Genomic DNA, 14811 nt, shown 5'->3' on the forward strand with positions numbered 1-14811 from the left:
GTGAAAAAATAAGGACATGTATTTTGAAAAGGGGCATTCTAATACATTTATTTATTACAGAAAGCTGTTTTGCAGAGACCTATTTTGTGATATTTCCTTTATATATTTATATTATTGTATTATTAATATAAAATAATTCTGTAGTTCTAATTAAAGCTGGCCTTGATCTTTACTTGTTTGTAAATCATATGACTCAGCCAGTAGCATGTAGTTTCTGAAAATTCTGCCTTTCTCCTCCCATATACTGTAGGTGTAATCGGACATTTCTATGGACCTTCACAAACAGTGAAATTAATGACCACCAAGCTATGAGGTGGAGGTTTCCAATTCTAAAAGCACAACAACTTAAGGAGTCAAGCACCATTTTTTATTTCAGATGATTAAGACTATTTATGTTGGAAAATGTTATTAATTTTTTCCCCCGAAAAATTATATTTTTTTGCAAGAAGGACGAGACGATAGAAAGGATAGCTGCTCGCTAATTGTAATAGAGTGGTGCAGGAATGAGTCCTTAACCCGGATTTGAGTTGGCATTTTATCACCTGAGACTCCATCGTCTCAAATTCAATATGATTGATTATTAGTTTGTGGTGTGAGGGTTTATGGTTAACACAAGATTCAAAGATTTTGTTTTACTACAGAAAATAAGTCAGGAAATACACCACTCATGGATATCCAAACATTCTGTGTGAAAAATAGCAGTTGCTAACAAATGAAAAAAAACACGACCAAACATCATTATCTCAAACATTAGGCGCAGTTAGCTTGGCAGTGGAGATGCTGAGCCATGAGGCCATGATGTAGTTCAGTTATAGCCTATATGCTAGCTTTTCACTACTGCTAGTTGCATTTTGCTTCTTAAATCACAAAATGGTGTTCATCAAGGTTTCAAGGTTTTATTGGTCATATGCACAGCATATACAACGTATATGTTGGCAATGAAAATCTTATATCCCAGGCTCCTCCAACAACTCAACATACATGGTGCAAATAAGATCAATAAAATAGTGCAAAAAGAGAGAAGAATATTTACAATAACAACAATAGAGATGTAAAGATGTAAAATATATACATATGTGGAATACATTGAAAGTATTTAAATACTTTACACTGTTGAATGAGGAGGTATGGACAGATGCATATATTATGTATAAACATATGTATGGCAGATGTGTATAATATATATATGTATGTGTGTACTATAAACAAATGTGAGTAGACATTCACAGAGCTCAGGAGTTCAGCAGTCTTATAGCCTGTGGTATAAAACTGTCCCTGAGTCTGGTGGTCTGCAACCAGTCAGGATACTCTCGATGGTGCACCTGTAGAAGTTGCAGAGTATCCTGGAGTCCATGTTGAACTTCCGCAGCCTGCAGAGGAAGAAGAGCCGCTGTCGAGCCGTCTTGGATATGACCCTGGTGTGATGTGTCCATGTCAGGTCCTCACTGATGTTTACCCCGAGGAACCTGAAGCTGCTGACTCTCTCCACAGGAGTCCTGTTGATGGTGATGGGTGTGTGTGCCTCTCTCTGCCTCTTCCTGTAGTCCACAATCAACTCCTTTGTTTTGCTGACGTTGAGATGGAGGTTGTTGTCCTGGCACCAAGATGTCAGGGTTCTGACCTCCTCTCTGTACGCCATCTCTTCGCCGTCTGTGATCAGGCCGATGACGGTCGTGTCGTCAGCAAACTTGATGATGGTGTTGGAGCTGTGTGTGGCCACGCAGTCGTGCGTGAACCGGAGTAGAGGAGAGGGCTGAGCACACAACCCTGAGGGGCTCCGGTGTTGAGGGTCAAGGTGGAGGATGTGATGTTCCCCATCCGCAATGCCTGGGATCTGCCCGTCAGGAAGCTCAGGATACAGTCGAGGTTGAGTTTACCGTGCTGAACAAAACGTTTGAGTATAATTAACATATGTTTGCCACAGATCTTACAATATACCGAAATCCAATCGAAAGATTCTATTACTTTTTGACGAAGGAGCCCTTGTGATGCTAACTTCCGAGGCAGCCTAAAAAATACATCAATCACTGCGCCACTCTATAGCATTATACTTCATGATCCATACAACTTGTTAACTCTTTACTGTTGCAGAATTCCTGATAAGTACTTTATCTTGATCAGCGTGATGTGATTTGCATTTGAAATCTAAGAGAAGAGAAAATCAGTTGATTGTGCACTTGACTTAACTAGGGGGAAACGATAATCCCAATCGCTCCTCATCATCGCTCTTTCTCACTTTTTCTTTTAATAAAAGTATCGCCACACTGAATTTTGAGCACACTTATGTTGGGCTCCGCCGTACGATACATTCACCCTAGCCTCATCTGATTTAATGCAATCAGCCCTCACAGCTTGGTATTGTCGTGTTTCAAAAGAAACAGGCCATGATTCTGTGGATGCGACACACAGAGGGGAACCAGAAGAATTCCGCAGGGAAATGATGAGGCGATGTCATTAAACAGATAGTTGTGTATGAAAAGCTTTCGTCTCCTTCAGGGCTTTTGGAATGTGTTAATCATTGTGTAGAACAAAAAGGATTTGTAATAATGGAGCTTCAAGCTGCAGCAGAGGAGTTAATCCAGAGTTTATTCCTGGCTTTCAGTTGACTGTACTTCACCTGTTTGTATAAGAATATGCAGGAGGTGATACATTTTATTTAAAAGAAATGTATATCAAAAAGGTATTACAATTTGCCCAGTAACCGCTGATTTCTGGGATTCACCGATGACCTTGTTTTGCTCTATGTACGATTTGAATTCTTTTTTGTCCAACTCAACATCCGTTGGAAATTTTAGTGGTATAAATAAAGCTTTAAAATTCCTAGACTCAAAAGAAATTAATTATATGTTTGAGTTTTTATACTTGTCCAGTTTTGAGTTATTTTAGTTATTTGTCTCTTAGAAGAAAGTTAAGCTATAAGAGAAATGTAATGTTGAGAATGTTGTTGTAGAGGCCCAATTTTGTAATTTATGTTATATTGGTTCCTACCTGTCTTTAGTTTAAACTACGCCTTGTTAATCATATTCTGAGACTATATGCGTCAGTTTAAGGAATAGTTTGACATTTTGGAAAAATAGGCTTATTCAATATCTTGCAGAGAGGGGCAAGCCACTTCATATTCAACCTGTCTGCTTAGAAAAAAACCTTGTAGTGACCATTTCAAGACTGGATTATTAATTGATTTTCCCCTGCTGTTGTTGTCTGTCAATAGACAGGCTTCACATGAACATGAAGCTCATGATTATTGTTTTCATGCAGCGTACATAGCTGCCATATAATTGTAAGGATTGTGTAACACAAAACATGTGATAAATACACATCACATTTTTTATTTCTCACAATCAAGACTCAATTAAGCATCAATATATAATTTTGGAAATATTGGTCTGATTTAACTTTAGTTTTTAAGTAGTTAAAGAAATTATTTGTAATCCAAATTAAGCTGTCAGCCACATGACAGAGTTTTTCCAGTTTGCCTAATCAAGGCTGTGTTTCCATGTGAAGCTCTAGCATTGGGATTTCCATTTCCATTTCTCTGTTCACCCTTTTTGCTCCCTTTTATTCCCTTTCACTCTATTTCTCTTGCCTTTGATCAAGTGCTTTTTCCCTCGTGTTTTCTGGGTTGTCAAGCTTGACTGCTTGGCATTGACCCTTCCTTTTTAAATGTTGTTTCTGTTGCTCCACTGTCACAGATCACTGACCAGAGACTGGAGTGGCAACAGAGGCTTCTGCTCTGCGCACCACTCATACATCTGATGCTCATTGAAAAGGTAATTTTCTGCCTGTCTGGTACAATACGACAGCTTGGCATATAAAGCTCTCCTGGAATGAATACAGCAAAATTGAGCCCTTAAGACCAGGATTTGTGTCTGATGAGGAAACAGTCATGTCTAATTTTATTCATATCATTAAGGGGGCTTTGGTAATTGAGTTTGAAGGATTTTGTGGCAAAAAAAAACAAAAAACATACTTTTTGTCAGGTTTTATTATTTTGAGCACAAGATGCTGTGTCACACCATAATTTATTTGAACTGCAGACACACAAAAAGTATGAAAATAAAAAGAACTATGTCTGCATAATGGGTCTCTGCATCCAGTTTGACAGCATAACTTAAACAAATAGAAACATAGTATTTTAGAACTGACTGATAATAAATGCAAGTATTCCGTTGGGCAAAATAATACGAATATATCAAAAATCAGCATCTAATTTTTCAAAAAATAAAATACATACAATTCCGACTTAAGTTTGCTCTTCTATTACAAAGTGTCACATCACAACATGAAATAGGAAAACAATTGCTGTAAAGTGGAACCATGCAAACCCTTCATATGTATATTACAGTTTCTAAACTTATTGGTAGTGTCAACACAATTACTGTAATTTTTAAATGGATCCTTTAAAAAAGATATAGGTCTTGGGTTCTTTTGTTCTAAAGTTAAATGATTTTGTTGAATTGTAGAGGATGCAAATAGAACATGTTTAATAAAATATATTTTCAGCTTTAAAGTTGTTTCATGTCATTTACGGCAGTTTACAGCAGTTTACAGCAGTTTACAGCAATATCTTGCTACGACGCAACACGACCATTTTTCGGCAAGCATGTGTATGTGGAAAGCTTGTTGTTAGCCCTATAGCTAACTGCTGCAGTGAACGCTCTTACTTGTTTTCTAAGCTAAAGCAACACATTCTTAAGTTTATAGTTTTACCTTGGAGACATGGATGTTGGAGAGCTCCTGAACTATCAGGTATGCATTTTACCCTTTTAACAAATGCTTTGGAAACTCTAATATAGCTCATCAAAACTTCTCCCGTTGTTCACTTGCTTGCAATAGCATCGTCGTTAGCGGACTTCAGTTTAACGCTATTCTCTATATTTAATTTGTCGTGTGTATTTTTGTTAGGAAGTCTCCCGTCGGTGTATTGCATGAAGTTAATTTTGTGTATGGCATGAGACCAACCTTACTTTTGGTCTTGTAAAACGAGATGTAACTTTAGCAGTTAGCATGCTAGCTTGACGTAATGCTACCTCTGTGGATTCACTGAATTAACAGAGCGGTAAACAGTAACTTACATTATAGTTGCTATCATTTCCTAAACCAGTTTTAGATGCAGGAACATTGAGACATAACGTAACGTTATTCATTTGTACACTAACTTGAGGGATATTATTTTGTGTCTCCTTTTTAGATGCCAATATTCAAAACATGTATCGTAATTGATGTACTTCAGTTATTTACATCTGATATTTGCAACATTTATTTCATACATGTTAATAGTAAAACCTGAAAGGGCTGATTACTTGCCTACCTCAAAGACTAATGTTCTATTATTTTACACATTTAGGTAAACATTTAATTGAAATTGCATTTATTTTTGATTATTTTATTGAGTCAGCCATGTTATGCTGGATGTCAATCCACTTACAATGTCTTGACAACTTTGGAACTTGGATTATGTTCATTTTAGTTTGTTACCCTTCTGTAAATGTTGGATTGTTTATAGCTCATACTATCTGATTTAATATGATGAAGAAGATGTTATATATTAAGTAATGTGTATGCAAGTTCATCCTTTTCACACTTAATAAATAAAAAATGATTTTATCCATCAACTGCTGCCTTGTTTAAGATGTGTATTTTGTCATGCCATTTTGCATGAATTGTGAGGAAGAATATCTGCTGACTTTAATTTCCACCCCATTTTAAGTGAGCTATATGTTAGTCATTTCAAAACCTTACAACATCCCTGTATACTGTACTTTCCTTACATACAATTTACCTGTCTACATTCCTTACATTTCACCATCTGCTTTCATCCCGCAGCCTGATAGAGGAGCAAAGCGTAACAGGGAGGGGGATGGAGGAGCAGCGGGCGGCGATGAGGACACCAGAGGAGGGAAGCAGCACAAAGGGCTGAGTGCCAGGGCCAGGTACCGGGAAGCAGGAGTAGGAATTGAAGGAGGGGGAGAAATGAGGGATTATGACGATCTGTCCACAGACAGGAAGAAGATCCTGGAGAAACTGATGGACCAGGATGAAGAAGAACCTGAGGTGGGTTTCTGTTTTATTCGTTTCTCTGCAAGTGCTTTTGGTTTAAAAGAAAGTCTCTTCTTCTTACTAGGTAACAGTGTATTTAAGTACTTTTGTGTCACATAATTTACATTATTGTTTGAGCTATATACTGCATTATATTATTTAATAGTTTAAAATGTATTTTCTTGTTATTTTTGAGTATAGTAAATGTTTAATTTAGTGATATGATTTATCTAATTTAAAGTAGTTTTAAGATTTTTATATTGAAGGCATCTTTGATCACTGGGTTAATTGGTCACATTGTGTATATATTGGAGACAGGTGGTGGTGGGAGTCAGAGCACTAGTCAGTGTATTTTTTACCAGGGTGATTTAAGTAATTATTATCACTCTTAATTGTCTCTCATCAAGTCACTGATTGCTCCAGCTACTAATAACAGTACTGTAAAAAAGTACTTTATTGTGCATTTGCAGGTGTTGTTGCTATTGTCTCATTGTGGCTTCAGTTGACTTTTTGTACTAGGAATACAAATATTGAACCCTTTCTTATTCATCAGTGAGCAAATGTCATCATAAACACACCGTATTCCAAACTTATTATTTTTCTTATGGAAACTAATACAATAATTGTTTGCAGGGTAGCATGGCAAAGATGTTGTTTGTCTCAATTGTATCTGGAGTTTAAATTGTCAAACCCGAAGTGTCCACATCTCAGCGCAAATACAGTATTGCTCTTTGCATGGATTTGTTCCCCTGATTGACTGTATGCTCTGTAAAGGTGGTTAAAGCCAGAAGCTTAATCCAGTCTGACTTACCCTTTTAGATAGGCAGCAAAAGCCTGCAATACGAAGCATGATGTTTGACCTTTCCTTGTATGTTTTCAGTTTCTCAAGTACTCTCTCCTGTAGTCTTTCACTGTGTGTCTGTGAACCCTGGTGGGTTGCTACTGTAGGTGTATGTATGCATATTGAATGGCCGGTACTCCTCTACTTCTCAAATATAACGGCTTGTCATTGACCTCTTAAGTGCCAGGTTCCTTCAACACTGCAACATGCAATAAACTAAAATAGGGAAGTAAATTGGGAATCAGACTTGATGGTGCAGGTAGGTTGCGGCAGTAATACAAATATATATATATATATATATAAGATGAAACGCATTGTTCAATTTAAATACAGTACAGTAGAACAAATACTGTAGAATGATGAGATGTACAAATGGAAATTGTGTTATAAATACACAGTGTGTTAGCGGTGCATCTGTTGAAGTTGCTTTAGCAGATCAAAATTGGACAGTACAATCATAATGTAAGCCAAAACTACTGCGATAATTCTCAAGTTCTACTTAAAGGGGCCCTATTATGTTGTCGGGGTTAAACCTTTCCTGTAGTGTGTTAAAAAAGTTTTGTGCATGTAAAGGCAAAAATCTCCCTCACCCTCCCACACTTCCGTGGTTGTTTCTGGTGATGAGAACCTGTTGTCAGTACCAGTGTTGCCGTTATTAAGTGCATTAGAGTATTCACTATTCACTGCGTCAAGAGCTACTCAGCGCAAAGTGCTACACGGCTCCATAATGTCACACAATTATCATTTTCTAACCTGTCATTATCGGTCCGACACAACAGGCTTTTAAGCCATCACGCTTAAACATTTCCAGTGAAAGTGATTATAGAAAAAAAGTTCTTGCTAGTCTGCTCCAGCCACATAATTAGGCTGACAGTAATGTCTCTGTTGTTTTTGCAGCAGTTGCCTCAGTAAAAGGATTGTTGTCCTTTTCTCAACTTTTCCTTCCTTCTACTTCTCCTCCTCCTCCTCTTTCTCCTTCTCTTATGCACCAATCACACAGGCAGAGCCGGTGGATGAGAGTTCAGTGAAGAAAATGATCCTGACCTTTGAGAAAAGGTCGTACAAAAACCAGGAGCTGAGGATTAAGTTTCCAGACAACCCAGAGAAGTAAGCCCATTACTGAGAAGGCTTTGCTGTCTTGGTCATATATAAGGGTTTCATTTAAACCCATTTAACATGGATTCATTGTGAATTATCCGACTTTCATGCAGACTTTATAAAAAACATTTTGCAAATGCTATAACACATTTTCTGGTAAATGTTTTCAGTATGCCTCACTATTAAAGACATAACAATATAGATATTATGACAAACATTTAAAATAAAACGATTGATCTCATGCACTTTGAGAGAAGTGGTAACGTGGAATTCTAACTTGCTAACCAATATGTCTCACTCCTCAAACCAGGTTCATGGAGTCGGAGCTGGATCTGAACGACATCATTCAGGAGATGCACGTGATTGCCACCATGCCGGACCTCTACCACCTGCTGGTGGAGCTCAATGCTGTCCACTCACTGCTGGGCCTCCTCAGTCATGAAAACACTGATATCCTTTCTATTATAGAGTGATCGTTTCATTTTTTTATCCGTTCATCAACATTGGTTTTTAAAGGATACGTGTGGTAGTACTTTTCAAATACAATTAGAAAGAAAAACAAAGCATACAAAATGTGGCCAGTGCAGCCAAAGCCTGAAACCACATTTCCTGCGTAAAAAAATCAGACAGTAAACATTCAATATCCAAAGCAACCCCTCAATTTCCCTCGGGATAAATAAAGCTTCTTGAATCTTGAATCAATTCCTTACGGCAGCTACATTTAAAGCAAAGCACTATTAAGCTGTGAATAGAGCTCCTGCGGTCACGTGACTTTTGGTTGGGAGCCACCATTTTGGCAGTCAACATGACCACCGGTGCCAGTGTTTTCTTACCGAGCGAGTATACTTCTCATTTTAATTCAAGTGAAATTCGGCTTTATAGTACAAAATTAGAGAGATTAAATATAAGCGACCCATATAATTCACCCGGTGTGCTTTTCAAGAGCATAACCTCCTGCTCTGAAGACGATGTACCCGACTTGCGCTACGCAGACAGCCACAGCTATCTTGTAAGCTTTCCATCAGTGTACTCAGGAGACTCCCTCAGAGCGTACAAAAGCTTGGAGGCTTACAAATGGTGTCAGTCCGGCTTCGTAAACAACATTCAACTGTGGAGTTTGATCTACCCACCTTTGACGGATGGCTTCTGCAGATATCTTTGCCTGCTCTACTTTGTGCAGTTTAGCCTTCTGCCTTCTGTTAAAAACCTCCAGTCTCGTTTTATGTCTCCTCTTCTCTGGAGATGGAAGGTAATCGAAAATTGAGGGGATAAAATCCGGACTCAACGGATTATCACTCTTTCTCCCTACAAAATAAGAAGGAATATTTCAACACGGGTTTGTTTACCACTAGCTTGCTACAAGCTAACTTGCTAACTGGCTAGGCTGCGCCAGAGCCACACTTGTTGAGTTAAAAAGGGACATCACAGTGTCCGTTAGCTATAATAACTGGGTGCTACTTCTTAAATTAAACTAATTAAATTTAATTAAACTGGCCAGAAACTTTTTGTAGCATTGTACTGTATTCCTTCACCCACCTGATATGAAGTGATCACTGCATAAGCGAAAGCCAACGGCCGGGGGGGTCCCATCTTTCAGTCTTTTTCTGAAGGCTCCTGGCTCTTTTAATCGCTCCAATCCACTTCTCCCTCCTCTCCGCGTCTTTAGGAATGCGATAATACGATACACCTTTCTTTTTCCCACGCCTATTTGTGCAACCTGGTGCACAGCAGTTATCCACCATCCTTGACAGTCTGCCAGTGCCTGTCAATTTACTGCCGCGATGACTGCCAAAATGGCTGCCCCTGTCGTATCTCGTCACGTGACCAGCATATATGACATCATCTGCAGGAGCTCTATAACATCCATTGTCTCTCATTATACACTATGTATTTACTGAAAACGTCTTTAGGAGGTGTGACGTAATTATGTCAAGCCATTGGATGTTACTGATTTTTCCGTACATAGACAATAAAAGATATCTAGATATTTCCCCTTGTCTGTGTGTATAGTTGTATTACATACAGGCTTTATAAAGTTAGTACTATATTACAGTTAGTAACCTTCCTTGGCAAAAAAAAAAGACTGTTCAACGACTTTAAAACTAGGATAGTTGGTTAATTAGTGACACAGCTGTGAAAAAAGGCCCACTAATGAAATGACTCATTGAATCTTCACAGTTCTGACAAGGAAAAAAAATGTATTTTGATCCTTTTTTATTTGTCAAACGATCAATATTAACGTGGTGTTGTACGAGTGCAACACTAAGCCGGTGAACTTCTCTTTTAAATACAAGCTTATTGTCCTTAACGTGCACCACATGTTGCCATAGCAGTGGTGGACCTGCTGCAGGAGCTGACGGATATCGACACGCTGCAGGAGAGCGAGGAGGGGGCCGAGGTGCTCATAGATTCTCTGGTGAGTTCAGGATGCACATCAGTCTTTGGTATCGATGAGGCAGCACTTTGTGGAGTCAATACTTAAATTTCTGCGCTCCAGCTTCCAAACCGGGGGGGGGGGGGGGGGGGGTGGATTGATTAACGGTAATAATGAAACAGAAGAAAGGAAGGCAGACAATTTGAGGTCTGTTTGGATACTGTTCGACGCTGTACCATGGTGCTGCATCAACCGAGTGTGTACATTTTATATTTAGACACATGATTTGAATGTTTTTTCTGTATGCAGAACAAAGCACATGCTTTTAGTTTTTTTTTTGGGCCACAAATAGAGCCATGCAGGGATGATATTATTTTGTAGTCAGACCTGGAAGTTAGCAAAAATATAATTACATTTCTTTCATATGCTTTTGGAATATTACATAAATGATGTGCTGCGTAAATGATACTTACACATTTTGTTCAGCAAGATAATTATAACAAATGACCACCCTTTTAATGGTTTTTGAAGCGTAAATGCAATCATTAAAGGTGGCTAATGTTCAATATGTTTAGTAGTCTCATTTAGACTCATAAAAGCTTCATACATTCATCAGCGGGTGTTTACTGACATGTTTTATGTCTAACAACACAATTGTAAAATTTCTTAAATGTTTGTTTACCACAAATCTCGTTTCAAGCTTCAAACAAGCAACCCATTCAAAAACTGGGGAGGGGGGAACTGGAAGGGCTAAAACGCTAACTTAGTTCTGAGTTTTAATATCATTACTTATATGCTGCCACCTTTTTCTTTCATGGTTAATTAATCATTCATTTAGATGTCTTTTAAGCAGTATGCAAGAACATTTAAATCCATTTGATAATGAATTCACATAGAGACACTCAAAGTGTAATATCAACTCTATAATTATAGAATCTCCTCTCACACTTTTTTATAGCCAAGGGTTTTGTCAGCCCCCCTTTGTTTGTGTGTTATATCAAATCTTCTCTCTCTGTCTTCTCTTTCCCTATATTGAACCCTCCCTCTTTTTGTCGATGGCATCCTGTCTACATGAACTAGGGAAGATTTTTGACACCCCATTATGCGCACTGACATTTCGAGCGACACAGACAAAGGTCAAACTACGATAACGTGCTGATGTTCATATAACGAGGGAAAGAAGAGTGTGTGGCCGTGCTCCTTGAGGGCCCTCACTGTGACACTTCATCAAAGAATCTGTTTGCTTCAGGGGGCAGAGTTTGTGCCAGGCGACATCCTGCTGTCATTCATCAGAGTAGTTGATATCCTCAAAATAAATTACTTGATTTGATACTAATGTTTTAAGGGTCTTTGAGCAACCTAACGGGAGCTGGAATTAGTACAGTATTATTATCCAAAAATCAAGTGTCAAACGTGAAAGTACTCGGTATAGAATGGCTCTTTTCCCAGTAAAATATTCAATTTCATCACCAACAAATATTTTTCATATAAATGCATGGTTGTAGTTTGTCAATGTTGAGCCAATTTACCTGCAATGAACTTTTATAATACTGGGTTGATTAACAGTACAGTACTGCTTTGTTAATATAAGTATATTTTGTGTGTTTTTATGTGTAAAACGTAGCGTGAAACTGCGAGGGTTTAAGAAATGTAGTGGAATAAATGTATTTGTAGTATAAAAGTGAAATAGTCAAGTACAAATACGTCAAAATAGTGCTTTACGTAAATGTATTTGTGACATTCTACCACTGAGCCCTACAACTTTTGTTCTTTTAGAGACATTACAGTGAGGCACTTTTTATATTAAAATATATGTAAAGCTCTGGAAAAAACCAGAGACCACTCCAAATTTTTCTTAAATGTTTATCTCCACATGTATGGCAGCCATTCCAGTCTCTGTTTAATTAAAACACGGAGATGTTGTCAGTAGTTTATAGAGTACAATACAAAAAAAAAAATCATTTATCTGGAAGACAGATCTATAAATAGTAATACTAGAGAAACTGATAATAGTGCCTTTGGTCTCTTAATTTTTTCCGGGGCTGTATGTAAAAAACATTTATTAAAACACATTATTTACCCGATGGTTGGTTTCTTTAAAGGCAAAGGAGAGACTTTTCAGAGCAGGGAAAATGTCTGCCTCTTACAGGAGCGCTGATTATGACCTGGACTGACCAGCACAGCGAGGAGGATGGATAGTGTGTCAGTGTGTAGGCAGCTGTCTGGCTCTCTGCTATTTGTCATCACTTCTACAAACACATCCACTCACAGATCTATTGCTGGAACCTTCAAAAACAGACCACTTAACATTATAATCGCAATAAAAAAAGTGCATAATTAAATGTGCTATTATTATTATAAAAGTTATATTGTTAGTTAAAATAAAGTAATTGCAGTTTAGAAGAAGAGATTTAAAAGATGGAATAATGTCTTAAAGGGCCAGTTATGCAATCCTGCAAAAATGCATATTTTTCCTGTCACCTGCACTTGGAAAGGGTTTTGCTTACTTGGGGCAAATGTACCTGCACGTTTGGAGATGACAACATTTCTTGCAGATTCTTTTTTCACTAAGATTTGAGGAATCATTTTAATGACTCATCTTAAAAGAGGGCCTATTATGCTTTTTGGCTTTTCCCTTTCCTGTAGTGTGTTTTTTGTGCATGTAAATGGTCTGGAAAATGGCTAAAATCCCAATGTTCTCTCCAGATGGAGTTTCTCTCCCTCACACTCCCGCCTGAAACGCCTCCATTGGACACCTTTGTTTACTTCATGATCATAATGACATCACTTTGTGACAATCGCACTTCATTTCGATAGCACTCCAACAAATTGTGTGTGATAGTTTAAGGGGCGGGTCATCTCTAAGCAGCTAACCAATCAGAGCAGACTGGGCTCTTTTTTGAGCATTAAAGCATCTAAACATGTCAGAGTAGATTCAAAAAATAAAAAGAACCTGAAAAGGAGCATAAAACTTCCCCTTTTTTTATAAAGACTGCAGGATACACTTGTGAAGAGAATTGCCTCTGAATATATGGTGCCGGGAGCGTGAACATATCTGTGCTCTGGTTGTTGTGTCATTGTCCATCCTCCTTGAACAAGCTTCAATTCATTCATTCATTGCTCCAAAAAGAATTTCCATCACAGGGATGCATGAATGTCATAAAGCCTGGTCACAAATCCTGCAGTTTGTGTGTGTATATCGCTCGTGGGTCACGACTCCGCAGCGCTCACACAGGATAAAGGCATTACGTAAGACTAGTCTAGTTACCATGGATTGGAGCAACCAGTAAACCCCACACTTCTTTATGGCTGTTTCCAAGGGGAAACGGTTTCAGGGCAGTAAGGTTCGCCGCATCCATTTCTCAGTCCTCGTTGCTGTAAGCTCCAGCTCCTCTGTCCTTGTAGATAGAAGGCCAGGTGCTATCCTTGATAAGACTGATCGAAATGATCCTTGGCGGTCTCCGGTGGCTCATAAATCGCTGTTGTCTGTCCGTCTTCTTTCCTCTGTAACGCTACTTTTATCCTGCCAGTGGGCGGCAAGCTCTGTTTGGCGATGACTAACATCTCGTCTCAGCTGATAACACTCAGACATTTTCACCGAAGCTCAGACAGGAACCAAGTATTTTTTTTCCTGCCAAGACTGAGGCGCAAAAGTGAACATTCACTTTGTCATCCGTCATGCCGCTGCATTGTTTTACCCTGTGTGAAATGAGCGTGTCAGTTTTACTATCAAACATTACATCATGTTGCAAAACTTATAGAGAGGATTTAGGTGACAGGCTTCCAACACAGTGGAAATGTTGGTGGTGGTGAGATTTGATGTCATGTATATTAGTATATAAAGTGTAGTAGCACTTCTACTCAGTGAGTAGTTTCATTCCTGATGAGCTAAAATGTTATTCTCAAAGTGGTTTACGTGTTGCAGCCTGACTTTGTGTTTCTGTGTCTGCAGTTGGAGGGGCAGGTGGTGGCCTTGCTGGTGCAGAGTATGGAGCGACTGGATGAACAGGTGAAGGAGGAGGCAGATGGCATCTATAACACATTGGGTAAGGACAATGACTCTCCTACGGTGGCCTACAGGTGCAAAGACGCTACAGAGCGTAGCCCATTTTCAAAAACGGTCTAAATATAAAAAACAAATACAAATGAAGAAACCTCTTCAGCAACTTCACAACACATGCGCTGCATTTGGCCCGTTCTCGCGCGGTTGCACCTATCAGCCACCGTACTCTTTTTAATATTAATTCAGTTCCCCAAAATTTGCGGATACAGATTGATTTTATAGGGTTCAACAAAGCATAGCATATACACTGACTATATTGAGGCTTGGATAAGGATAGCAGCTAGTTAAACAATCAGACAAGCCCCCTCTACCAGTGGTAGAGCTTTGCTAGCAACACGCCTGCTCGCAAGTGTCCAATATATATTTTTTTAATTACATAAAATACATCCATCAGTG

The 14811-nt window shown here is 38.6% G+C and overlaps 1 protein-coding gene across 2 annotated transcripts in view; it reads left to right on the forward strand.

The window, feature by feature from the left end:
- The first annotated feature begins 4571 nt into the window (after window positions 1–4571).
- ctnnbl1 (catenin, beta like 1) overlaps window positions 4572–14811 on the forward strand; it is a 54502-nt gene continuing 44262 nt past the window's right edge. Inside the window, exons 1-6 of one of the 2 annotated variants that reach the window (XM_063895635.1) lie at window positions 4572–4749; window positions 5827–6054; window positions 7881–7987; window positions 8289–8428; window positions 10297–10394; window positions 14305–14398. In XM_063895635.1, the coding sequence (XP_063751705.1) occupies window positions 4720–4749; window positions 5827–6054; window positions 7881–7987; window positions 8289–8428; window positions 10297–10394; window positions 14305–14398 (697 nt within the window). In that variant the 5' untranslated portion in view covers window positions 4572–4719. Of the gene's footprint in view, window positions 4750–5826; window positions 6055–7880; window positions 7988–8288; window positions 8429–10293; window positions 10395–14304; window positions 14399–14811 lie in introns of both variants that reach the window. The other variant, XM_063895643.1, reaches the window with a different exon arrangement.

This window comes from Eleginops maclovinus, chromosome 1 (assembly GCF_036324505.1).
Source record: "Eleginops maclovinus isolate JMC-PN-2008 ecotype Puerto Natales chromosome 1, JC_Emac_rtc_rv5, whole genome shotgun sequence".
NCBI classification, from domain to species: domain Eukaryota; kingdom Metazoa; phylum Chordata; class Actinopteri; order Perciformes; family Eleginopidae; genus Eleginops; species Eleginops maclovinus.